Here is a 25,056-nt window from a genome sequence, read left to right as displayed (position 1 = left end):
ACTGACAGCAGCTCTCCTGCAAGGTCTTTCACGTCACCCACCGCCTGGTCCTTCAGAAAACCAACCCCTGGAGATGCCAGGGATCGGACCTCGGACCCTCCGCTCAGTTATTGACCTTCAGTCTCCCCACACCCTTGCTAGTTCAGTTGCTTTTTCTTCTTGAGCCTGACTCCAGCGTGACCCAGGTTCAAATCCTCGTCTCATTTTCTCTGGCTTTTCACTTCGGGACCCAGGACAAGCGCACAACCCAGAGCCCAGGTTCTGGCCCCTGATGACCGATGAATTTTGCAGCCGCCTCTCGCTGCAGAGCGAGTTTGCTCCTTAAACACTGGACAGTCTGTGCAAGGATTTCCGGTGTCTTGTTCTTGTTTTTCCATAGCTGAAAGAGCAAACAGGACGACAGGAAGGTGAAGGAGCTCCCTTGTTTCCTTGGGCAGAAGCCACCCTCACCCCGTATCTGTGGATGCCTCTTTCTTTCAGGCGTGTTTCAACCTGGGAGACGGAAGAGGCGCTACGGAAGGACCACAGACCTTCCACCTGTGTGTACGTGAGAGTCTGGCATTTGCAGCTCTAGACCAGCCTATGGTGGGGGCTCTGGATGACCCATTATGCACGGGGGTTTTAGCGCATATTCGGGGTAGAATTGCGGCGACTAAAATCACCGATAACGCACAGAGTCAGCTGCAACCAGCTCACAGTGGAGGGGGGCGAGGGGATCGCCGCGGCTAAGGATGGCAGAGAGGCCGGCCACCCACCTCCCACCCATTCCCAAACACCCCCCCCAACCACAAACGAGAACGGAGGAGAGGTCTCTAAGGAAATGCAAAAACTTTATAACAAAGTCAATAGAAAGGGGAAACCTATGGGGCAGAGGAACCGGGCCAGGAAAGAAGGGGAGAGGCGAACGGGGAGTAAACGAAGGGGAAGGGGAAACATGGGTCAAACAAATCCCCCCCAAAGTCCAGCCTTGCGGAGGCAGCATCTGCGGCGGCAGCTCACGTGGGCGCTGAAGACGACGGCCCGGCATCCGCGCTGTGCGTCGAGGCATCCCCTGCAAGGGGGGAAGACAGGATGTCTGTGAGAGCGATGGCTGGAGCTGGGTTCCCTCGAGGGCCATGACGGCAAGGCGCCGCCGCACGCCCAGGCCAGTGGCTCGGGATCGCGCAGCTGCTGTATGCCGCCACACACACCCTCCTGCCGATGCAGCATCCCTGTGGGCGCGCCTGCCTCCGCCCACATTAGATCCAGGAGATCCCCGTGCGGTGGAGGCGGCCCCGGGGTGTCCGCCTGGATGGCACGGAGGGCAGCGAAAAAAGTCTCCCGGAGCCGGGGAAACTTTTCCCGGCATTGCCGGGGCGTCCGGGAGTACCCGGCCACTTCGAGAGACTCTGACGCCCCCCGGAAGACGTCAAAGCAATTGACCAGCTGGCTGGTCATCAAGCGGCGTGCGTGGCCCATGGAGAGGCAGTGGAGCAGAAATAGCTCCCCTGCCCGACACTGCCAGCGAGCCCCGTCACGCCGCTCTCCCCAGGTGCGCAGCATGGTCACAAGTGACCAGCCCTGTTACCGCCCCTTCCTACCACGCCCCGTGGCGTCCGGGCCAGACTCTCGCGAGGGGCACCAGGACCGCCCCGCACGTCCCCAGAGAAGCCAGCAGCCCCCGGATTCCTCGCTTCCCCTTGGCTCCGCATCGACGCCTTGACACCCACCGCTCCGGGTTTTGCCGCCGCCGCGCCCCGTCCCGTGCATAACCGGTTTGCTTCGTGTCTTCCCCCTCCGCGTTTACCATGTGACCCGAACTCGCCGTTTCGGCGGCCGTGCATAATGGGCCCAAGTGAAACCCAAAAGAAACAGGGGCCAAACCTTGGAGAGCCAGGGTGTTTGTAGTGGTTACGTATGGAGGCCTCTAATTTGGAGAGCTGAGTTTGATTCCCCGCTCCTCCAGATGCAGCCTGTTGGGTGACTCCTGGAACTCTCCCAGCCCCACTGACCTCACAAGGAGAGCTAGTGTGGTGGGGTGGTTGAGAATGGTGAATTCTCCCACTTTGATTCCCCACTCCTTCTCCACATACAGCCAGCTGGGTGACCTTGGGCCAGGTACAGTTCTGCCAGAGCTCTCCCAGCCCCACCTGCTTCCTGAGTTGCTGGTTGTCGGGAGAGGAAGGGAAAGCAGTTGTCAGCTTCTTTCAGACTACTTCGAGTAGAGAAATTGGGGTAAAAAAAACCCTAAGCTGCTTCTTTTGGGAAGCCACAACTGTCTCAGAGGAACTCATGATATTTACGGCAGAGGTCACCAACCCCCGGTCTGCGGTCCGGTACTGGGCCGTTAAGGCCATGGTAACGGGCCGCGAGCGGCCGCACCTGCCTTCCCCTCCCCCCGCAGCGAGAGGGGGGGAAGAGGCAGGCGCGGCCATGTTTGCGCCGCATGTGCGTGTTTGCGCCACCTGCTGGCGAAAACGCACACGTGCAGCTGTTCTGCACGTGCGCGTTAGCGCCACCTAGTGGCGAAAACGCACATGCACGGCAACTGCGCGTGTGCGTTTACATGCAGCTGCTGTGGCCAGAATGACCGGGCCGCATGCGTTGCAGCCGCCACAGGGGTAGCAGGGCCCAGTCGTTCCTGACTTTGAACCTTCGGAGTCGCTGACCCTTTGGGGATTTCGTGTTTTCCTCACACAGGGTGCTGTTCAAATTCAATGAAGTGCACATGGTGATGACATTCAAACTGGCCAACGCGTATTTGCACCATCACGAACTGAAGGAGAGGACAGTTGGAATGGCTTTTTTCACCGAGGTGAGCCCTGGATGACCGTGACACATGCAGACACTTGTGCTGGGTCAATCCGTGGATCGTGGCCTACTGGACTCTAGACATCCTTGAACCCGTTCCCAGCCAGGCAGGACCACAAGGAGATCTCCCTGGGGGCACCAAGACTCTGTCCCATTCCCGGCTCTCTTGCTGTTTCTCATCCGGGGTGTGTGGCGTAGCCAGCAGACCTGGGGGCTGTCTGGCAGCCAGGCCAGGGGCGTGGGCAGGTGGTTGGCCCTTTCCTGGCTCTGCATCCTGACCCCTCGTGTTCCTGGGAGGAACTGTCCCCCAACCCCTTGGAGGCCTCCCCTCCAGAGACTGGCCAGGGCATTGGCTTGTCTCCGGAGATCGGATGGGATCGGGCTTGCTGGAGCTCCCTTCCCGGCGGTGGGGAGGGTGAGGGTTGTCGGGAGGATTCCCCAGAGATCCCTGGAGACCAGGGGGGGGCAGAGGCTGGGGGGTGCTGCTGGGGGGAGAGTGTCCTGCCTGTGTTTCTCCCCAAACATCACCCAAACCTCCTGGAATCTCCCGACCCCACAACCCACACTAAACAGCTGCCCCGTCTACCCGTCACAGCCCACGGGGACTTCCAGAAGGCAGTCCACCACTCCGCCGACACGCCTACACGCCAGGGAGCAGATGGCCCTCTTGGCCTCCTGCTTGGCGAAGGCATCCCGGATGATGGGGAGGCGGCTGTAAATCTCCTGGAAAGTCAAGGGCAGCTGCAGGATGGAAAGGGGAGCATGAAGGCAACCTGCCTGCCCTCTCACCCCTGCATTCCCACCAGCCAGGTTTTAGTTATAGTCGGAAGATCCATTGCTTGGGGTAAGAGAGACCGTCTGGAACCCGCAAAAACCTAGCGGCACCTTCAAGGACATTTATCTTCCTATTTATTGGTATGCATTTGTTGAGTTTGCGGCTCCTCGGCGGGTCGGGCGGCGGCTCCCAGGCGGCTTGGCGGTGTGTGCGGCGGCGGCGGCTCCTTGGCGGGTCGGGCAGCGGCTCCCAGGCGGCTTGGCGGTGTGTGCGGCGGCGGCGGCTCCTAGACGGGTCGGGCGGTGGCTCCCAGGCGGCTTGGCGGTGTGTGCGGCGGCAGCGGCTCTTAGGCGGGTCGGGCGGCGGCTCCCGGGCGGCTTGGCGGTGTGTGCGGCGGCGGCTCCTCGGCGGGTCGGGCGGCGGCTCCCGGGCTGCTTGGCGGTGTGTGCGGCGGCGGCGGCTCCTCGGCGGGTCGGGCGGCGGCTCCCAGGCGGCTTGGTGGTGTGTGCGGTGCCGGCGGCGTCTCCTCGGCGGCTCCTTCTGGTGGACGGCTGTCTTCGCCTGCGGGCAGGCTATAGCGTGGCTCCGTTGTGGCTAGGCTAGGGATGCCCTGCCCTGGTACTGTTTAAACATCCCTTCAAAATAAGATACAGACATGCCACAACAATGAACATAAGGAACATTTTCTTTTCATGGAAATTTTAACTCATGACAATGTCAAATCAATGGTTACCCTGAGCTTGCTTCTCTGCAACGAGATAGTCCCATCTGGGAGTGATGGGAGACAATGACACCCGAAGTGTGTTGTAATGTAAAGGGCCTGGGGGGGGGATGAAGTAAAGGGCCGGGGGGGGGGGGAGAAGGTATCCTTCAGGGCCCACCTCCAATTAGTCGAAGGACCACGTGTGGTCCGCAGCCCACGGGTTGGGGATCACTACGCTAGATGATGCGCTTTCAATGCCCTTTCAAAGAATCCAGCTGCAAAAGCGCATTGAAAGTGCATTATCCAGTGTGTGCAGAATGGGCCACTGGTCCCTACTGCCGCTTTTGCATTATATCTTGCCGTTTCCACACTGTGGGTGCCCTGAGGAGGGGGGGGAGACCCTACCTTAGAAAAGTTTAGGAAGCCCTGAAAGGCCAATTTATTTCCTCGGGGAGGGGGCTAATGGGATATAAATAGCAGGTATTTAGGGATTTGGGACTTTACTTGGTTGGGTTTCAGTTGTGAAGAACACCCCCGAAGGCAGAGATGGAATTCAGTGAGATCGGAACATGCTGGAAAGACACTTCAGGGAAGCAGGGTGTGTGAATGAGATCTTGGGGCACTTGGGGACGGGAAGCTAAAGGCAAGCAGACAGGGTGATGCGGCGGTAAAGGAGGCAAAGGCAGCCTTGGGCTGTATGAAAAGAGGCATCCCATCAAAATCGCAAGATGTCCGAGTCCCACCGTACATCCCACATTGATTAGACTGCTCCTGGAATCCCATGTCCAGTTCTGGAGGCCCCACTCCAGAAAGGACGTGGACAAAATGGAGACGGTGAAGAGGAGATGGCCAAGCCAAGTGAGGAAAGGTCTGGGGAAGAGGAGGTGGAGAGGGGACAGGACGGCTCGCTTAAAGTATCTCAAAGGTTGTCATTTGGAGGAGGGCAGGGAACAGTTGATGGCAGAGGATAGGACCCACAGTCATAGATTTAAACTATGGGTAGAAAGGTACAGCTACAGATCAGGGAATCTTTCTTTACAGTCTGAGTACTTCAGCAGTGGGATGGGCTGCATGAGGAGGTGGGAGCTCCCCCTCATTGGCCGTCATCAAGCAGCGGCTGGACAGATCCTTCTCCTGGATGCTTAAGGCTGATCCTGCACTGAGCAGGGGGTGGGATTAGGTGGCCTGCATGGCCCCTTCCCCCTCTAGGATTCTAGGAGTCTAGTTCAGCAGTGGGATGGGCTGCCTAAGGAGGTGGGGAGCTCCCCTCACTGGCAGCCTTGCATTGAGTGCGGGGTGGGATTAGGTGGCCTGCATGGCCCCTTCCCACTCTAGGATTCTAGGAGTCTAGTTCAGTAGTGGAAGGGGCTGCCTAAGGAGGTGGGGAGCTCCCCGTCCCTGGTTGTCTTCAAGCAGTGACTGGACAGATCCTTATCCCAGATGCTTGGGGCTGATCCAACTCTATGATACTACGCTGCAATAATTTTACAATTACAATTCCTTAGCTGCCCTGAGGAATTGGGAAAAGGAGATCTTTTAATTTATATCTATATTTTAAATATCCACGACCCCAAGGAGTCCCGAAGTGGGACCGTGCCCTTCCTCTCCCACAACAGACACCTCTGACAGGACTGCTCTGCGGAAACAGCCCTAAGAGAACTGTGTTGGAATGGCAATCAGCAAGCAATTTGGTGAAGTCAGCCCTGTGGGGCTGTTGTTCAGCAGTGTAAGCAGCTCACTAGTGACACCTAATGATCACTGTGAGATTGCAGGGAATTCTGAGCCATGTGCTCTGTTTAATCTGAGCTACCCCACCCACTTCCTCCTTTTTGAGGAAGAGAAGGTCAGCGTGCTTTGCAGAAGCAAGCAAGGAGCATCCATGAAGGATCTGCTGATGTGAGTCACCCATAGAGGCAATTACTGTTTGCAACTACTCTTAAGAAGAAGAAGAAGAAGAAGAAGAAGAAGAAGAAGAAGAAGAAGAAGAAGGGAATGTTTGAATCCCCAAAACCACCACTGAGAGGGGATTGGTGGCTTACAATGATTGACAACCTGAGGAGCAGGAAGAAACCTGCAGGTTGGACACACTTCCGACTTCTCCGCCACCTTGTTGGGAAGGGAAAAGCCATGATGAGATGGCAGAATAATGCGGGAGGGGTCTCCCATCAGCAAGCGGTCAAGTGTGCAGTTTACAATCGCACTTTTACAAGCAGGAGGTGGCATGAATTGTCCACCTCTATGCAGAAATGGTCATGGTTTGGGTCTTGCTTCTGCCCGCCAGCCTTGGAGGGCACCTGATACTTCTCACTTGGGTGGACAAGGGCTGCCATCACAGGAAGTGTCTGGCTTGAAGTGGGCACCTGGGGACCCTACCTGAAGCTCTTCTGCCCTCAAACTACATCCTTTCCTTAGTCTCCTTTGGGTTGTTCCTCCCACCTAAGCTGCTTCTTTTGGGAAGCCACAACTGTCTCAGAGGAACTCATGATATTTACGGCAGAGGTCTCTGACCCCCGGTCCGTGGCCCGGTACCGGGCCGTTAAGGCCATGGTACCGGGCCGCCAGCGGCCGCGCCTGCCTTCCCCTCCCCCTGCAGCGAAAGGGGGGGAAGAGGCAGGCGCGGCCGCTGGCACGGCAGCGACGCAAACGCGCACGCGCGGAGCTGCCGCGCGTGCGTGTTTGCGCCCCTGCTGCCGAAAATGCACACGTGTGGCTGTTCTGCGCATGCGCGTTAGCGCCACCTAGTGGTGAAAACGCACATGCGCGGCAACTGCGCATGTGCGTTTACATGTAGCTGCTGTGGCCGGGCCGCCGGCTCTCTCCCACCCTCGGAGGCGGTCCCCGACTACAAGGCGTGGTGGTGGGGGCAAGCCAACATACTTTTACAGCCCTGCTATGGAAGAATGGCTCACTGGTCTCCTAGCTCACCGGGGGAGGGGGAACCAGTCAAGTTCTGTCCAGCACCGGAAGCTAAAGAGGGTCAACCCCGGTTAGTCCATGGATGGGAGACCTCTGAGGAAATCCAGGGTTGCAGACCAGAACCAATGGGATGAAATAAATTCAAAAGAAATTCCGTCCAAACATCCGGAAGAAGTTTCTGACAGTGAGAGCGGTTCCTCAGTGGAACAGGCTTTTGAATTCATTTCATCCCATTGATTCTGTTACTAGAAGTTGGTAATCGTCTTCTCTCCAGGCGAAACAGACCAAGCACACATGTTAAGTGTGGCAGGGCCCCCTGCCTCATTGACAGGCACACTGTCTTCTATAACCAATGGCACCACACACTAGTCTAGGCTTAAGCTAAAGCCAAGACAACACTGCTAGGGTCGGCCAAGCCAGGCCAGACTCCATCTCTGCCTTAAGTTTGGAATGACAGCCTTTGCCTGACCCAGAGGTGCCTCTGGACTCAAGCTTGCATCAGCTTACCCCCCCTCCCCATTGTATTTCTAAGCGAGTGGACTGGCTTCCTCCTGTTTGCCTAAGGGCTCATAGGAAAATCCTTTGTCTTGCAACATTTTTCACACTTGGCCCCTCTGCCAGGGGAAATCTCCTCCCCACATCCTGCCAGCTAGACCTGATGGCTCTCTTCCTCAGAGCCATTAATACCTTTATCCAAATCCATTTACGGCCATCACCCCCCCACTTGGCCAGGTATTGTCCTAATCTCTGGGGACCCTGGAAACTTCCAGCACATGCTTACCTGAGCCTTGTAACATAGCCCCCTTCCCAAAATCCTATAAAAACTGTGGCTTCACACAGCCACTCTGAGTGTCTTCCAACCCGGGACCTCCCACGCTGGTTCGTGCTCCTTCCTCTGACCCACCACTCCTCGGACAGGTAACTATCAAGCCTTCCACTCTTCCTCCCCCTTCTCTATATGTCTGCTTGTATGTGTGTTAGCTATTTGTGTGTACTTTTGTTATTTTCCTTTCAATAAAAGCTTATATTAATATTTTACCTTTAAATCTGTGTTTGCCTTGAGTTCCCACAGGCGTAATAAGCCCTCGTAGACATAGGTAACGATCCGATAACGCTAAGTTACCCCCCTCTCGCAGCATTTGAGCTAATATTCCCCACAAGCTCAAAGATACGTGTTTTAGGACACGTGTTCAGCAATTTGCGTAACACACAGACCGTCCCAAAATGGCTTTCTGTCCCCCTGCTCACGTCTCTGGTGACAGGATCTGCTAGCTGGATCAGCAGGGGCACCTGGCTACGGAAGATTACCTCCTTGACGGAGTGTCAGTTGCCATCTGACACGGCCACCCCATTCATTAAAGTCTCAACGAGCTCCTTGGAGATTCTTCTCAATTCGTCATCCTCCTAAAACGAATGGGAACCCAGTCAGTCAATCCCAAATTCCGGGGGCCTTGATGGGAGGTGGGGGGGGGGGAGGTGGTGGCTAAATCAATCAAGTGGCCATCTAATGCTTTGGAGCAAATGCACCCTTCCTTCTTGGGACCCCTCAGTTCAGCGCATCAGGCTTCTGACAATCTCTGGAGATGAATTTGGGGCCGAAGGAAAGAGCGAAGAACAAGAAGAGTTGGTTTTTATACAATAGGACAACGGTACGGAGGTGGCAACGGTACGGTCTTGCCTGCTTGCTGCCTTACATCATGGAAATACTGGAGCATTGTTTGGATCAGTTGGACGCAAAGGGAGGTGTATTTTTTCATTTCGATTCTATCGAACACCGACTGCAGGGTTTTGATCGTCTCCTTCACTATCCTTTTGTCCATGCTGACAGCGCTAGTCGTGAGAGGAGTCAGGAGGGCCTCCAGAGACTCGTCCTGAAGGGAGGAAATGAGGGATGAGACCAGGTGGCCACACCGAGGGTGAGACACGCTCAGACCTTTCTTCCGGGCTCCCTGCGCAGGCACATGGCCTGTGCCGCCAACCGAGAGCAGGACTCATTCTGCCTCTGACTTTTCTCTCCTCACAGAATGTTCCCCCTCGCGGTCCAAAGAGAGCGCGCGTGACCAAGGGAGGGATGCAGCTGATGGTGAGCTCAGAGAGACCTCCTTTCAATCAGCTGGCGGGAATTCTTCCTTCCTCCCAGGCAAGGTTGTCCAGTCCCAGGCTGGGAAATTCCCGGAGCTTTGGGGAGGGCACTTTGTTAGGGAAGAGCTTGGACAGCCAACCACAAGGCATAGGGCCCGAGGCCTTCCTAAAAACCTAAGAAGGGCGCTGCTGGGTCAGTCCAGTGGCCCATCTAGCCCAGCATCCTGCCTCACACAGTCCCCCTGGAGGGCCAAGAACAGGGCAGAGAGGGCGAGGCCTTCCTGAGAGCATCGGAAGAGCCCTGCTGGATCATCTATCATAGAATCATAGAATCATAGAAGAGTTGGAGGGGGCCATACAGGCCATCTAGTCCAACCCCCTGCTCAACGCAGGATCAGTCCTAAGCATCCTAAAGCACCCAAGAAAAGTGTGTATCCAGCCTTTGCTTGAAGACTGCCAGTGAGGGGGAGCTCACCACCTCCTTAGGCAGCCTATTCCACTGCTGAACTACTCTGACTGTGAAAACTTTTTTCCTGACACCTAGCCTATATCGTTGTACTTGAAGTTTAAACCCATTACTGTGTGTCCTCTCCTCTGCAGCCAGCAGAAACAGCATCCTGCCCTCCTCCAAGTGACAACCTTTCAAATACTTTAAGAGGGCTATCATGTCCCCTCTCAACCTCCTTTTCTCCAGGCTGAACATTCCCAAGTCCCTCAACCTATCTTCATAGGGCTTGGTCCCTTGGCCCCAGATCATCCTCGTCGCTCTCCTCTGTACCCTTTCAATTTTATCTACGTCCTTCTTGAAGTGAGGCCTCCAGAACTGCACACAGTACTCAAGGTGTGTTCTGACCAGTGCCGTATACAATGGGACTATGACATCTAGTGATTTTGATGTGATGCCCCTGTTGATACAGCCCAAAATGGCATTTGCCTTTTTTACCGCTGCATCACACTGCCTGCTCATGTTTAGTTTACAATCCACAAGTACTCCAAGGTCTCGTTCACACACAGTGTTACTTAGAAGCGTATCCCCCATCCAGCAGGCATGCTTTGCATTTTTCTGACCCAGATGCAGAACTTTACACTTATCTTTATTAAATTGCATCTTGTTCTCATTTGCCCATTTCCCCTTTGTGTTCAGATCTCGTTGAACTCTGTCTCTATCTTCTATCACACCATCCGGTCTCACACAGGGGCCAACCAGTTCTTCAGGATGACCAGCAACAGGGAGTAGAGCCTGAGGCCTTCCTCTAAGGTTGCCTCCTGGCTCTGGGATTCAGAGGTGGACTGTCTCTGGATGTGGAGGTTCCCCTCAGTCCCCATGGCTAGTAGCCAGTGAGAGACTTGTCCTCCGTTCATCGGTCTAATCCCCTTTTCAAGCTGCCTGTTCCTTGGCCATCCCAACGTCCTCTGGCAGCAAATCCCCCCCTTTCCATCTCTCTCTCTCTCTCTGCGCAAAGGAGTCTTTCCCAAGGAAGTCCTTTCCCAAATCTGTTCCTCCCCAGGCTCCACCCCCCCAGAGCTCCAGGCTCTTCTCGATCCAGAGCTGGCCATCCTATGGGACCGCTCCCCGCGGGTATCCGCTTACTTCCAGGTTGTGTCGCAGCAGGTGTCCCAGGCCTCGGATACCGAACAGCTGCATTTGTGGACACGGTTGGTCCATCCATTCTCTGAGGACGTCCAGGATGTCCTGCTTCACAAACTTCAGTCCGATGTCTCTGTGGAACAGGAGCTGAGGCACAAGACCCCCGTCCTGAGCAAGGCCAAACAGGACCACCACCCCCACCTCCTGATGCCCAGGCCACAGAGGAAGATCCGTTCCCCTCTAGGAGGTGGACTCTCTATGGATTACGTGGGCTCCTTGGACTGAGATCACGGCCCCTCCACGATACTGGCTCGGGGCACTTGACCACAGGTCACAACAGGAAAGCACGGCTCATTAAAACAATCCTCCCAATGGTCAAATGCACGGGATTGCGAGGTCACTTAGAAAGCTCACGACAGATGTTGCACTGTGTGTCTGCAGTGCTTGGGGGACGACAATGGCGAGGGGAGAGAAGGCCCAGGAAACAGCCCCCAGGGCTTCCAGCTGCCTGCCACGGGGGAGGAAACGGCTGGGGATGGGGGGTGGTTTGGGGGACAAGGCCATGGAGTCTGCCCATCAAAGCTGGGGGGACAGAACTCTGCTGCCTGGAGAGGAGGGGTCTTTCCAGGCCCCCCCCCCCCCCCCGTCCGAGGCACTCCAGCCCTTCGAGCACATCGGCCCCTAGAGCGTCTTGGTCGTTCCAGGGGTTCATAGAATGCACAGCACACTGTTTTGCAAGAGCCTTTGCGCTGCATCGATGTTTTTAGTTCCTTGGCTTTGTAAAAAAATTGTGCACAATAAAAGTAATATGAAAGCAATATCATTTTGACATCTATACAGTCCTTCAACCCTTGAAGGTCCTAACTGTCACCCGTTGGGTTTTTAAGGTTCCACTTCCGGGTCCCCCTCCCCTTTGGTTTTTGTTCCATGTTGGAGAAAACACATTTTGGGGGAAAGGGGAAGGGAGCAAAGCATGATGGGAGGCTGCCTCCGTGGGACTCTTGAATTCCAGCCTGGGAAAGGAGGGGAGAACATCCCAGATGCGGAGAGGCGAGAGTCGACTCTCAGCCTCCCAAGGAAATCCAAGGGGAGGCTCAGACAAGGTCGGCCTCCTCACGTGGAAACCGTCGTGGTCCTTGCCCCAGACCTTGGAATGACCTCAGCGACCCCCGAAGTCCTCCACCTCCTGGGGGGGGGGGAGCGGGAGATCTCCTGCTTTCCCTCCAGGCCACAGAGACCCATTCCCCTGGTGAAATGGGCCGCTCTGGAAGGTCGGCGGGGTGGCCGGACACTCTCCCCCCAGCAGCACCCCCCAGCCTCTGCCCCAAGGTCTCCAGGGATCTCTGGGCAATCCTCCCGACAACCCTCACCCTCCCCACCGCCGGGAAGGGAGCTCCAGCAAGCCCGATCCCATCCGATCTCCGGAGACAAGCCAATGCCCTGGCCAGTCTCTGGAGGGGAGGCCTCCAAGGGGTGGGGGGGCAGTTCCTCCCAGGAACACGAGGGGTCAGGATGCAGAGCCAGGAAAGGGCCAACCACCTGCCCACGCCCCTGGCCTGGTTGCCAGACAGCCCCCAGGTCTGCTGGCTACGCCACACACCCCGGAGGAGAAGCAGCAAGAGAGCCGGGAATGGGACAGAGTCTTGGTGCCCCCAGGGAGAGCTCCTTGTGGTCCTGGCTGGCTGGGAACGGGTTCAAGGAGGTCAAGAGTCCAGTAGGCCACGATCCACGGATTGACCCAGCACAAGTGTCTGCATGTGTCACGGTCATCCAGGGCTCACCTCGGTGAAAAAAGCCATTCCGACTGTCCTCTCCTTCAGCTCGTGATGGTACAAATATGCGTTGGCCAGTTTGAAGGTCATCACCATGTGCGCTTTGTTGAATTTAAACAGCTCCCTGTGTGGGGAAAACACGAAATCCCCAAAGGGTCAGCGACTCCGAAGGTTCAAAGTCAGGAACGGCTGGGCCCTGCTACCCCTGTGGCGGCTGCAGCGCATGCGGCATCCCCCAATCTGTCTCAGGAGGCTGCAGAGGGAGCCCCAACGAAAGTGCTGTCTTTTAGGAAGCAGCATCTAATGGACAACGGGGATGCCAGACCCCAGGTAGGAGCTGGGGCTCCCCCGTTCCACAGCTCCTCTCCAGGGGACGGAGATCTGTCCCCCTAGAGAAAAGGGCTGCCTGGGAGGGAGGACTCCCTCGCCCTCTCCTCCACTCAGGTCCCCCCTGCCCCCAGTCCCGCCGATTCTCTGCTCCACCGCCAAAGGCTCTCTAGTGAGGCAGCTGGCTCCTTCTGGCCGGCCGGCCCGTCCCTCTTGGCCTGCCTCTTCTTACCTGACGAGCTCAAAAACCCCTTCGAAGATAGTACCCGGCTGCTGCAGTTTGTCCCAGGTGCCTTGTAGCGTCAGTATGTTGTACACCCTGCAGAAGCCCATGCATGCGATGAGGTTCTTCAGGGCCTGGACGCCAGAGCTGAACGGAGCAAAGGAGAAGGTGTCCCCAGAAGCCGTTTTGCCCAGCCGGACCGCCTCTAAGGACAGGGGTGGCCCCTGCTGGCAGGCGCTCATGGGAACTGTAGTCCAAGTCCATCTGGCCATTTTGTCTATGGCCATCTGGAGAGCCACACTTTGCATGTCTATTGCTTGGGTTTTGCTGCTAGCCTGGCCTGGCCTGGCCAAATCAGGGGTATGGCCACTGTGGAGGGCACAGGCACACCTCAGAGCCCTCCAAGGGCAAGTGACTGATGGGGACCCCCGGAAGGGGCTTCCAAGACCAATGGAAGGCAGAGGTGGGTGGCCATTGCCTTCCTCTGCAGACCTTTTGTGGTCATCCTTTCTGTTGGCAGAGTTTATAGATGCCCTGGCTGCTGGAAGAATAAATAGCTTATTGAGAAGAGAAGCAGCTTTGTGAAGAAGAGAGGAGAGAGATGGTCCTAACAGCCTAACTGACTAATAGTTTTCTTCCCAAAGCAATTGGGAGCAAGTGTGCTCAAAGGAGCAGGAGCCAATGAGGACACGGGCAGAGTGTTTGGAAAAGACCAGGACATTCCTAATCTACACGTGCTACTTCACTCCTCCGGCGCAGACAGGATCCAGGAGGACAAAGTCTGAATCCCATGTTGTGAAACCTCAGTGGATATCCATAGGCCCATTGCATGCTCTCCACCTAGCCTACCTCATAGGGTTGTTGTGAGGATAAAATGGAGGAGGGGAAAAGACGTAAGCTGCCATTGTGGGGGGAAGCGAGTAGCTTGTAGCTGAAGGACAGGTGAGATCCGTCCCTGTCTCATGGGAGAGCAGAATCGGGCCCATCTCCGATCTTGGCTTCTTACCTCACTACTCCGGATGGTTCTGAGGCCTCAGAATAATTGGACCTCCTGGATCCTTTCCTGCTCGATCCCAGGGAGTAACTGATTTGAGTCACCAGCGCTATCAGCAGGTGTGGGAATTTTTCCTGGACAACTTCAGCCGCGTTGGGCAGGGTCAGGATCCAGCGCAAGGCATTGGTGGCCTGGGGGGAAGAGAAGGAGGGATGGCTTCAATAGAGGCCACCAAGAACCAGAGAACCTGCCAGGCAGCCCCTCCTGCGGACCATGCGCAGAGACCAGGGGCTGAGTTCCAGACCACAGAGACCAGTTCCCCAGGAGACAAGGGCTACTCTGCAGGTCTGGCATTAGGCACCATCCCTCCACCACAACTACAAGGCAGAAGACTCAGGAGGGGAAAACCTGCGTCTAAAACAGGACAATTTTAGATGCAATCAACAAACTTGCTCTCTTTTTCTGAATTTGGTTTTGGCTGTAGCGACACCCAAAACAATGGTTTCTGCCAAAAAGCTTTCAGCAGCTATGGTCGAAGCAAATTTCTTTTTACAATTTCCAGGAACAAAGGCTTACGGGTAACAATTCTCCTTGGCTGCTGATGTCACCTTCACTTGGGAAGCCTTTATCGATTTTGCAGCATCAATTATTTTTCTGGATGGATGCTTGCCTCTTTTTTCCAGTTAAGAGAACAACGTCCTCTTAGAATTTTGAGAATCTTTAAGAGTTCATTGACTTACAGATAACAGTAAGTGTCAAAATGTCTTGTACAAAACGAAATGTACTCTTTAATACTTATGGATTCATATTCATTCAAGTGCGTAGCCGTGTCAGTCTGAAGGAGCACGAGGGAGATGGTATGATGAATGCATTTTTACACTAGAATCATGACTTATAAGCCCCCTGTTACTCGTAAAATACTGGAAAGCGCTTTTCTGCTCAGCTGATGGAAGCGGCCTGGTAGAAACGACCGTTTTGCGTGTCACCGCAAGGAAAAGGCAATGAAGAAAAAGACGGCAAGCAAGTGGGCTTACGGCTTCTCAAACTGTCCTGTTTCAGACACAGCTTTTCCTGTGGTGTGGGAATTATGTCCCCCCTCTGAGATCCCTCCTCCCACCTCCAAAACATTTCCTGCCCAGCCTCCCCGGCCCTGGATGGCCAGGCTCTTCCCAACCCGGAGCTGGCGACCCGAAGGGACCCAGAGCAGTCCTGGTGGGGTTTTGTACCGCCAGAGGCAGGAGGGACTTGCTGTGGCGCCTCCCAGAGTGTTCCGAGCGGGGGTCTTCGCCCTGCAGACGTTTCAGCAGCGGCCTCAGGAGCCTGGTGTTGGAATAGGGATCGGAAACCAGGGCTTTCCACACCTCCTTGGCATTGCTGCAGTTTTAAAAACAGAGCAAGAAAGGAAACTCAGGCTTTGGCTCACACTCCCACTGGCGGCCCCAACTGCAGGCCTTCCGTCCCATGGTGAGATCTCTGGGTCAGGGGGGCAGCTGCCGCCAAAGCCCCATCTACCCACCCACCCTGCCAAGCCGACTGGACCTCCCACGGCCCCTCAGGGAAGTCCCCTCTAGCCCCACCCGCTTCCCGAAAGCACTTGGCAGGTGTCAGGCCAAAGATCAGGGCGTGGGCACCGCATTGGGGAGCCCTGCTCTGCTGTGTTTCTCCCCAAACATCACCCAAACCTCCCCACAACCCACCCTCAACAGCTGCCCCACCTACCCATCACAGCCCACGGAGACTTCCAGCAGGCAGTCCACCACTCCACCGACACGCCTGCACGCCAGGGAGCAGATGGCCCTCTTGGCCTCCTGCTTGGCGAAGGCATCCCGGATGATGGGGAGGCGGCTGTAAATCTCCCTGACAGTCAAGGGCAGCTGCAGGACGGAAAGGGGAGCATGAAGGCAACAACCTGCCTGCCCTCTCGCCCCTGCCTTCCCACCAGCCAGTTTTCAGTTAGAGTCGGAAGATCCATTCCTTGGGGCCAGAGAGACCGTCTGGAACCTGCAAACACCTAGCGGCCCCTTCAAGGACATCTATTCTCCTATTTATGGGTAGGCATTTGTGGACTGTGCTCCCTGAGAGAGCCAGCGTGGCTGAGAGTGGCGGACTGCAATCTGGAGGAGCCTATTAGAATCCACGCCTCCACATGCAGCTCTCTGGGGGACCTTGGGCTAGTCCCAGTTCTTTTGGGGCTGTTCTCGCACAGCAGTTTCCCCTAGAGCTCTCTCAGCCCCACCTACCTCTGGGGTGGGGAGAGGGAGGAAAAGGTATTTGTAAGCCACTTTCGGACTTCTTTGAGTAGTGAAAAGCGGGTTTCAGAAATCCAGCTCTTCTTTACTGATACAGCGGTTCTAACGGAGCAGTAATATCGGGGCTCTCTCAGCCTCGCCTCCCTCACAGGGAGTCTGTTGTGGGGAGAGGAAAGGGAAGGCGAGTGGAAGCCGCTTTGAGACCCCTTTGTGTAGAGAAAAGCGGCATATAAGAACCAACTCTTCCTCCTCCTCCTCCTCGATAACTCTCCTTTCTTATTCATAGGGACTCCACATTCAGCACAGGGCAGCTTCCCAGGCTGATATGGGAAGGAGGCAAGACCCCCCCTTTCTGCCCCCATGTCCACAACTACCAGACAAGCTCCCCCCCCCCCCCAATTTCCTCTTGTTCCTCACATCTTCCACATCCGTCCCGCACTCTTCCAGGAAGGATCTCAGCAGCACTGATGCAGCCTGAGAGACGAGTCTGTCTCCGTGAACCAGGTTGCTGGTGGTTTTGAGAACTAGTTCTGTGAGCTGACCGGGGCTGAGGTGCTCCCCGAAAGCCTGACACAGAGAGAAAGCAGAAAGAGGGTTTTCCTTGGACCTGCTGCTCACCCCGGCTGTTCATGGCGACACCGAGCGGGAAGGAAAACTGCAAGAGCAACGAGACCAAGCAGGAGCCCTGCAGCCCCCTGAGGGGGAACCAACTTTTGTCCAGCCGTCCTGGACAAGGGAGGATTTTGTCAGAGGCCCACTGGCCTTTTGCAGGAGCCACCCACAGATAAAGGGGGGGGGCAGATTCACATAGTTGCCTCTCCAGTATAGCAGCTTCAATATGTGATCTGAATCTGAGATTCCAGTCCAGTAACTGGCTCTCTCTCACATATCCAATAAGCTGTGACTCTTGAAGTCTCCAGGGAAGGCCAAACTGGCTCTCCAGATGTCCATGGACTACAACCCCCATGAACCCCTGCGAGGGAATTTCAGTCCATGGACATCTGGAGAGCCACAGTTTGGCCACGCCATAGACCCAGAAAATCTGGTTCATTCCTAAGGTACTACTGGACTTGAATCGACCTCTTCTACAGCAGAACAACATGGCAACGCTCCTGGAATGATCGGAACAGCCAAATCTGAAGGTTTTTCAGGGCTGTAGCATGGAGGTCCCTAGGAATGAATGACCTCCAAAATTCCTATAGTAATAGTAGGCAGGAGTTCTGGCCCTGCTGGTGGACCACCCGAAGGCCCCTGGGCTCTGGCCCCTGTGAGACCCCGAGTGTTGGACTGACTCGTCCCCTGGCCTGATCCAACCAGGGCTTCTCTTTTGTTATTCCCGGCCGCGGCTAGCCTGGTCTCATGAGACCTCGGAAACTCAAGAGGGTCCGCTTTGGCTAACACGTGGATGGGAGGCCACAAAGAAGAATTCCAGGGTGGCGAAGCAGAGGCGGGGAAACTACCTGTGAATTTTGGGCTCTGGAAATCCTGTGGAGGGCCAAAAGCTGGCTACACAAACTGCACCTTCAAAGAATTCACCTGGACATTCAAACTGCGCATGTCTGGGGGAAGTTCCTCTAGCACTCTCTTCCAGAGATGGACTTTTCCCAGACATGCTCAGTGTGAATGGCTTCCCATGGGTGTCCTGCTAAAAACGCAGCCCAGGAAGTTTCCAAACCCAAAGGGAAACCTGCCACGTGGCCTTCTGGAGTGTGGTTTTAGGGGGACACCCATGGGAGTCAACTGGAAAGATGGCGGGAGAAGAAAAGGCCTGGGAGGGAGATTATTTTTAGGATGATTCTGTTAGTATTATTAAATGTATAGTCTGCCTTCCTCCTGGGACTCAAGGCGGATGACATGATCACACCCCATAAAAGCCCAGCCACATTAAAGCCCAAGGTGGCTAAAAAGACCCTCCTACCACCCCACAGTCATCAAACCAAGGGTTCGCCCGAGAGGACAGAGGACTCTGACCTTCGGCGGTCTCGGGAAGTACCTGGGCCACTTTAGAGGCGTCGTTATGAAAGACGGAAGGGCCGGAAATGAAAAGGTCTTCTCGCTCCCATTTCACAATATTCCCCTTCTTGTTCTTGGGTCTCTTGTCCATCTCCTTAACTAATCAGAATGTTTCGGGAGGGAAAAGTCAGCGTTAGTTTCTTCCCCATCCGCCGGCTGTTCCCCACTTCAGGCAGCCCGCCTGGGCCCCATCTGCACACGCTAGATCAGTGGTCCCCAACCTTTTTATCACCGGGGACCACTCAACGCCGGGGACCACTCACCGGGGACCACTCAACGCCTTTTACTGAGGCCCGGTGGGGGGGGGGTAGTTTACTCCTCTACTCTCAACCACTGCCCTAACGCTCTCTGATCGCTATGGTAATGTTTAAACATCCCTTCAAAATAAGATACAGACACGCCACAACAATGAACATAAGGAACATTTTCTTTTCATGGAAATCTTAACTCATGACAATGACAAATCAATGGTTACCCTGAGCTTGTTTCTCTGCAATGAGATAGTCCCATCTGGGAGTGATGGGAGACAAGGACACCCGAAGTGTGTTGTAAAGGGCCGGGGGGGAAGGGCGGGGGCGGGGAGAAGGCGTCCCCCGGGGCCACCTGCAATTAGGCGAAGGACCACAGGTTGGGGACCACTACGCTAGATGATGCGCTTTCAATGCCCTTTCGAAGAATCCAGCTACCTTAGAAAAGAAGCCCTGAAAGGCCAATTTATTTCCTCGGGGAGGGGGCTAATGGGATATAAATAGCAGGGATTTGGGGATTTGGGACTTTACTTGGTTGGGTTTCAGTTGTGAAGAACACCCCCGAAGGCAGAGATGGAATTCAGTGAGATCGGAACACGCTGGAAAGAGGGCCAGGGAGAACGGAGGAGTGCAGAGTTCTCCCTTTGGGTCCCAAAAAGGGAGCCAAGCACTCTGGGTGGGAGAGACACTTCAGGGAAGCAGGGTGTGTGAATGAGATCTTGGGGCACTTGGGGACGGGAAGCTAAAGGCGAGCAGACAGGGTGATGCGGCGGTAAAGGAGGCAAAGGCAGCCTTGGGCTGTATGAAAAGAGGTATCCCATCAAAATCACAAGATGTCCGAGTCCCACCGTACATCCCACATTGCTTAGACTGCTCCTGGAATCCCATGTCCAGTTCTGGAGGCCCCACTCCAGAAAGGACATGGACAAAATGGAGATGGTGAAGAGGAGATGGCCAAGCCAAGTGAGGAAAGGTCTGGGGAAGAGGAGGTGGAGAGGGGACAGGACGGCTCGCTTAAAGTATCTCAAAGGTTGTCATTTGGAGGAGGGCAGGGAACAGTTGATGGCAGAGGATAGGACCAACAGTCATAGATTTAAACTATGGGTAGAAAGGTACAGGCTACAGATCAGGGAATCTTTCTGTACAGTCTGAGTACTTCAGCAGTGGGATGGGCTGCCTGAGGAGGTGGGAGCTCCCCCTCACTGGCAGTCTTCAAGCAGCAGCTGGACAGATCCTTCTCCTGGATGCTTAAGGCTGATCCTGCACTGAGCAAGGGGTGGGATTAGGTGGCCTGCATGGCCCCTCCCCACTCAAGGATTCTAGGAGTCTAGTTCAGCAGTGGGATGGGCTGCCTAAGGAGGTGGGGAGCTCCCCTCACTGGCAGCCTTGCATTGAGTGCGGGGTGGGACTAGATGGCCTGCATGGCCCCTTCCCACTCTAGGATTCTAGGAGTCTAGTTCAGCAGTGGGATGGGCTGCCTAAGGAGGTGGGGAGCTCCCCCTCCCTGGTTGTCTTCAAGCAGTGACTGGCAGATCCTTATCCCGGATGCTTGGGGCTGATCAAACTCTATGATACTACGCTGCAATGATTTTACAATTACAATTCCTTAGCTGCCCTGAGGAATTGGGAAAAGGAGATCTTTTAATATATATTAAAAGCCTTGAAAGGCCATATATGTATATATCTGAATTGGGAGGGGGCTTCATCACACATAGGGAGGGTTCTGTTGGGGGGGGTGCAGCCCGATCCTGCTATAAGGGACAAAATCCACAAGCATCTGTTGGCCAGGATGAGGCCAGTTTTGTCTCACCAGGAGACAGAAAAGAGTCGGGTAGTTTTGTTGCCCATGAGTTGTCTGCTGCTGGAAACGTTAATTCAAACTACATTTCATCTGGCCCCTTAGGACTTCATGGGATTTTAATAGTGCTGCGATCCCCCCCGCCCCCGAGTCTGCCAGGAGAGGACGGCATCAGCATTTCAACAGTAAACAAATAAATAAAGATGAGCTTTGAGCTGGTGGTTTTCAGATTTCCCAGCATGCCCCTCACCCATTTGGCTCATGGTCAGGTGGTGGAGGTGGTACATCGCTTGGGCCGCCTGCAGGCCGATCTCCTTCACGCTGTCCATGGTCCGCATGCCCAACACCGCCACCAGCTGGCCAAGCAAGGAAAATTCCTGCGAGACCTGAAAGGGAGAGGGAGGTGGGAAGGGGCCCCCAGGAAGCCTGCCGTGCTTTCCTTCTGCAGGGCCCCAGGCTGCCTCACTGGCCCAGAGAGAAGACTCGCCCCCCCCACTTCCCCCTCGAAGGGGAAACACCCTGGACCCCCACTTCTTCCCCTGCAGCTGACGGGCTGCATTTGCACTGGGAGGCATCACTGCTGCAGCAGCCCCTGAAACACTCAACAGCGTTGCTGTCAGGTCAGGAGGTTCCATGAGACGCTGCTTGTTTGTTCAGAGGTCTCGCACAACCAGGGGGGGTCCCTCTAGTCCAGCCTCCTGTCTCACGCGGGGCCGCCAGTTCCTGGGGCAGGCCCGCAACAGAGCCCAGAGGCTGTGGCCTCCACAAGAACATCAGGAGAGCCCTGCTGGAGCTGCTTCGGGGGATCCAACAAGATGCCCGGCATTTCGGTCACGGGATGTGCCCCTTGGGACGGGCTCTTCCGCTCCCAAGGATGCTCACGTCAAAATCGAGGTGTTCGGCGGCAAACTTCAGCACATGGCTGGTGCTCCTCACGGCTCTTTCCCGCTCGTGGGGCATCTCCGATTCCATCCAGCCGTTGGTGTGCTGTGAAGAAAGAGCACACTGGAGACAGAGAGCAAAACCAGAACCAGCAAAGTGTCCGTTCCAGGACCACTCCCAGAATGGCCCGTTGGGAAAGGACAAGGTTTGAGCCCAGTGGCACCCTGAAGACGCACAGAGAGAATTCGGGGGGTCTAAAGGGGAAGGATGGCTCCTCGCCAGAGAGCAGAGATGAATTCCCCTGGCAAAAACAACGGGTGTTTGGCGTGGGCTCCACGGCATCGTACCCCTCGGAGGTCCCCGCCCTGCCCAGCTCTCCCCTCACATGGAGTGGCCTTCCTTTCTCGATGGGCTGGTCCTCTCCCCACTGGAGAGCTGGCTTGTTCCTCGCTGTGGGCAGGCCTTGCTGCGGGGGACCCTGAGCGCCCTCCCCCCTAGAGAAGGCTTCCTCAGCCCGGGTTTCCTGGAACAGCCCTGGAAGGGTTTTCTGCAGGGGTGGGAGGGGATGGGTCTTGTACACACATTTCCTCCAGTGATATGACCGCAGAGGGTCATGCCAGTCTGCTCCCCCCTCCCAAAACGGCCATTGATGGGCCCGGAGGGGGCGGGGAGGGGTGGGCCCCCGAGTGGGCGTGTCCACAGCTCTGCTTCCCAACCGTATTCTGCACGATCGCACCCCTCCTGGGGTTGGTCGAAGCCCCAAGGATGTTTCAGGGCTTTGTCCAGGGTTAGAAAGTAGAGAACGGCTGATCTAGAGCTTCTCTCCTGACCTCCAGGGAGCAGAGAACAGCTCACCCCAAGAAAACAGCCACTTTGGGCGGTGGCCTTGATGGATGCTCCTCTCCTTGGGCTCTGCCCGGGGAAATCCCAAGTCGGCCACCTAAGCAGCTCCCTAAAGGCCATGCATGCCTGCTCTATGCCATGGAATAGATGCTTCAAGCTGGGCCTGCATTGAGCAGGGGGCTGGACTAGACGCTTGTCCGGCCCCTTCCCACTCTATGGTTCGATCCTGGATTAAGCAGGGGCTTGGACTATATGGCCTGGGTGGCCCCTTCCCACTCTATGATACTATGCTTTTATTAGGCCTTAGAGGAGTTACTAGTTCCCTCACTATCAATATTTCTTGAAGTCCATCCATGTTGGGCACCTCGGACAGGAGGCTGGTGAGCACTGAATTGCACGCGCTCATCGTCTGCTCGTAGAAGTCCTAAAGGGAGAGAAGACAACGCCGTTAGCATGAGCCAAGGCACGGAGAAGATCAGTCTGCCAGACGTGGCCAGGGCTGCTGAAAGCAGGGCTTCTATTCCAGTGGAATATCCAGACGCGTTTGCAAGCAGGACAGGCCCAAGGGTGAGCCTCCGGGACACAGCTCTCACGTGCCAAAGGGCCGCCATTCCTGAGGCTGCGTTTATAAAAAGCAAACGGGTGGCATTGCAGAAAGAGGAGTGTGGGGAGAACAGGGACCTCAGTGGGGCCCAAGGCCACCCAGTTCCCCCTCCAAAGCCGCCCTTTCCTCCAGGGGCACTGATCTCTGCCGTCTGGAGATGAGCTGCAATTCTGGGGGATCCCCAGGCCCCACCTGGAGGCTGGCATACTCTCTGCTAGCCCTAAAGGGAGAGAGAAAAGGAGAGGGGAGGGGACAATAAAAGGAGAATAACCAGGCAACAATGTGTGGGGTCCAAGAAGATGGCTACGTAGACACCGTTGAGAAACCAGAGAGAAAGACCCTGTTCCTCTTTCCAGAGAGAGGGCAGGGGATGGGTCCACTTTGCCACCCCCTGGGGCCCCGATCCTCGGGGCCTGGTCAGGGGAGAGTTCTTGGCATTGGGAAGAAGGGTGCAGGGACAGATTGGCAGCTTCGACTGAGCCCTTTCCCACCAGTCCCACCGGGCTGGGAATGAGTTCCTGCCAAATGGCCATTGGCCCCAGGCTGCAAAAACAGTCCCCCTTGGGGCCAGCCATTGCAGGGAGAGGGTGGGAGAACCGAGAAACAGCAGCTGGGATGTTTGCTTGGGGGAGGTGTGAAATTCGAGGAGGGGAACAATGATGTCCAAAAGAACAAGCAGCTTTCAAAGGGGAGGAGATCAATTCATGGAGGAGAAGTCTGTCAATGGCTGCGAGCTATTGTGACTAAAGGGATCCTCCCCATTCAGGGGCACTAATCCTCTGAATTCCAGGGCCAGGAGGCAAACTCAGGCGCAGGACTGGTCCTTGCCGCTGGCCCTCCCTCCGGAGGAGCTGGTGGGCCGCTGTGTGAGCCAGGATGCTGGACTGGATGGGCCACTGGCCTGATCCAGGAGGGCTCTGCTCATGTTTTGACGAGTCAGCAGCTAAAAGAGTAGAAAGAAGATGCAGCAGGACAGGAGAAAGTTGAGGGACAAAATCCAGGATAATGTGGCGACCCTCTGCTGATGGTTGCCAACTCCAGAGGGGGAAAGTCCTGGGGATCCCCTTCCAAAACCTCACCCCCCCTCCCCCCCGCTCCAGGCTCTACCTCCAAACCTATACAAAATTCCCAATCCATCAATTGGCAACGCTAGACTTGACTGTGACTCTCTCTTCTGCAATCCTGAGGCCGTTTTGCCAGCAACCAAGTCTCAGATCCAGATGTTCGACTGCAGGCCGACGCGCCCCCCTATCAAGCAGGGCTCCTCGCCCTTCCTAAGCCCGTGGGCCCCTCTGGAATCCTTACCCAAGAGTATGGGCTCAGCCACAGCATGGCTGCCTCAGGGGGCGGAGCCAGGCACAAAAAGGCAGGGAATGAGGTTAGGCATCTCTAAGAAGAAGCCAACCAGCATCTTGGGCTGAGGGGGAGGTTGCTGCTGAAGCGACTTTTTAAGAAGTCTGCACAACCTACCAAATTCCCAGGGGGAAAAACCACGCTGGGGGGGCGTGCTCTGAAACCACAGGCATGGGTCAGGCGATCCCTTGTGTCCAATTGCAAGGAGATGAGTCCCATCCCACCTGCCCTGTCTCTGAATCTGAACTTAGTTCCTGGCCAAGAGACCATGTTTTTCAGTTTTGACCCCTGGACAGGGAGGGGGAGGCACCTGAGTTTGCGTTGGGTACGTAGAGCTGCCTGCTTTCAGCTTGGTCATTTTGAGAGCTGGTAAAGAATACACCTTCTTGATGGTCTTGCTCACCAAGTTGGATCTGACCTCACAGTCCAGCACAGGCTTCAGGAGACTGCAAATAAAACAGACAGTGGTGGAGGTGGGGGTGGAGAAACATTAGGACCCCACCACCCCGCCAAGGATGCACACACCTTCCCCCTACAGTCGATTCAACAGGATCAGCTCTGAATGTTTTATTCTCAAACAGCAGAGCAGATGCCAAGTCTGAGGGGTCCCAGTTAAAGAGAAGAAGAAGAAGAAGTAGAGATGATTTTAAATATCCACGACCCCAAGGAGTCCCGAAGTGGGACCGTTCCCTTCCTCTCCCACAACAGACACCCTGGGAGGTTGGTGAGGCTGAGAGTCCTCTGACAGGACTGCTCTGCGGAAACAGCCCTAAGAGAACTGTGTTGGAATGGCAATCAGCAAGTAATTTGGGGAAGTCAGCCCTGTGGGGATGTTGTTCAGCAGTGTAAGCAGCTCACTAGTGACATCTAATGAACACTGTGAGGTTGCAGGGAAT

At 55.6% G+C, this 25,056-nt stretch overlaps 1 protein-coding gene across 1 annotated transcript in view; it reads right to left on the bottom strand.

The window, feature by feature from the left end:
* Positions 1-1,451: 1,451 nt before the first annotated feature.
* Positions 1,452-25,056, bottom strand: part of LOC143828414 (maestro heat-like repeat family member 5) — a 30,391-nt gene continuing 6,786 nt past the window's right edge. The window contains exons 7-21 of the mRNA XM_077318838.1: positions 24,471-24,606; positions 22,532-22,627; positions 21,361-21,465; positions 20,729-20,864; positions 18,413-18,531; positions 16,837-16,986; positions 15,890-16,044; positions 15,397-15,544; positions 14,183-14,361; positions 13,186-13,545; positions 12,636-12,750; positions 10,858-11,001; positions 8,879-9,055; positions 8,493-8,588; positions 1,452-4,200 (exon numbers count right to left, since the gene is read on the bottom strand). Coding sequence (XP_077174953.1) covers positions 8,508-8,588; positions 8,879-9,055; positions 10,858-11,001; positions 12,636-12,750; positions 13,186-13,545; positions 14,183-14,361; positions 15,397-15,544; positions 15,890-16,044; positions 16,837-16,986; positions 18,413-18,531; positions 20,729-20,864; positions 21,361-21,465; positions 22,532-22,627; positions 24,471-24,606 — 2,101 coding nt within the window. The 3' untranslated portion in view covers positions 1,452-4,200; positions 8,493-8,507. The remainder of the gene's footprint in view (positions 4,201-8,492; positions 8,589-8,878; positions 9,056-10,857; positions 11,002-12,635; positions 12,751-13,185; positions 13,546-14,182; positions 14,362-15,396; positions 15,545-15,889; positions 16,045-16,836; positions 16,987-18,412; positions 18,532-20,728; positions 20,865-21,360; positions 21,466-22,531; positions 22,628-24,470; positions 24,607-25,056) is intronic.

This window comes from Paroedura picta, chromosome 2, assembly GCF_049243985.1.
Source record: "Paroedura picta isolate Pp20150507F chromosome 2, Ppicta_v3.0, whole genome shotgun sequence".
NCBI classification, from domain to species: domain Eukaryota; kingdom Metazoa; phylum Chordata; class Lepidosauria; order Squamata; family Gekkonidae; genus Paroedura; species Paroedura picta.
The sequence above is the reverse complement of the archived record's forward strand: the minus strand, read 5'-3'. Positions and strand labels throughout refer to the sequence as shown.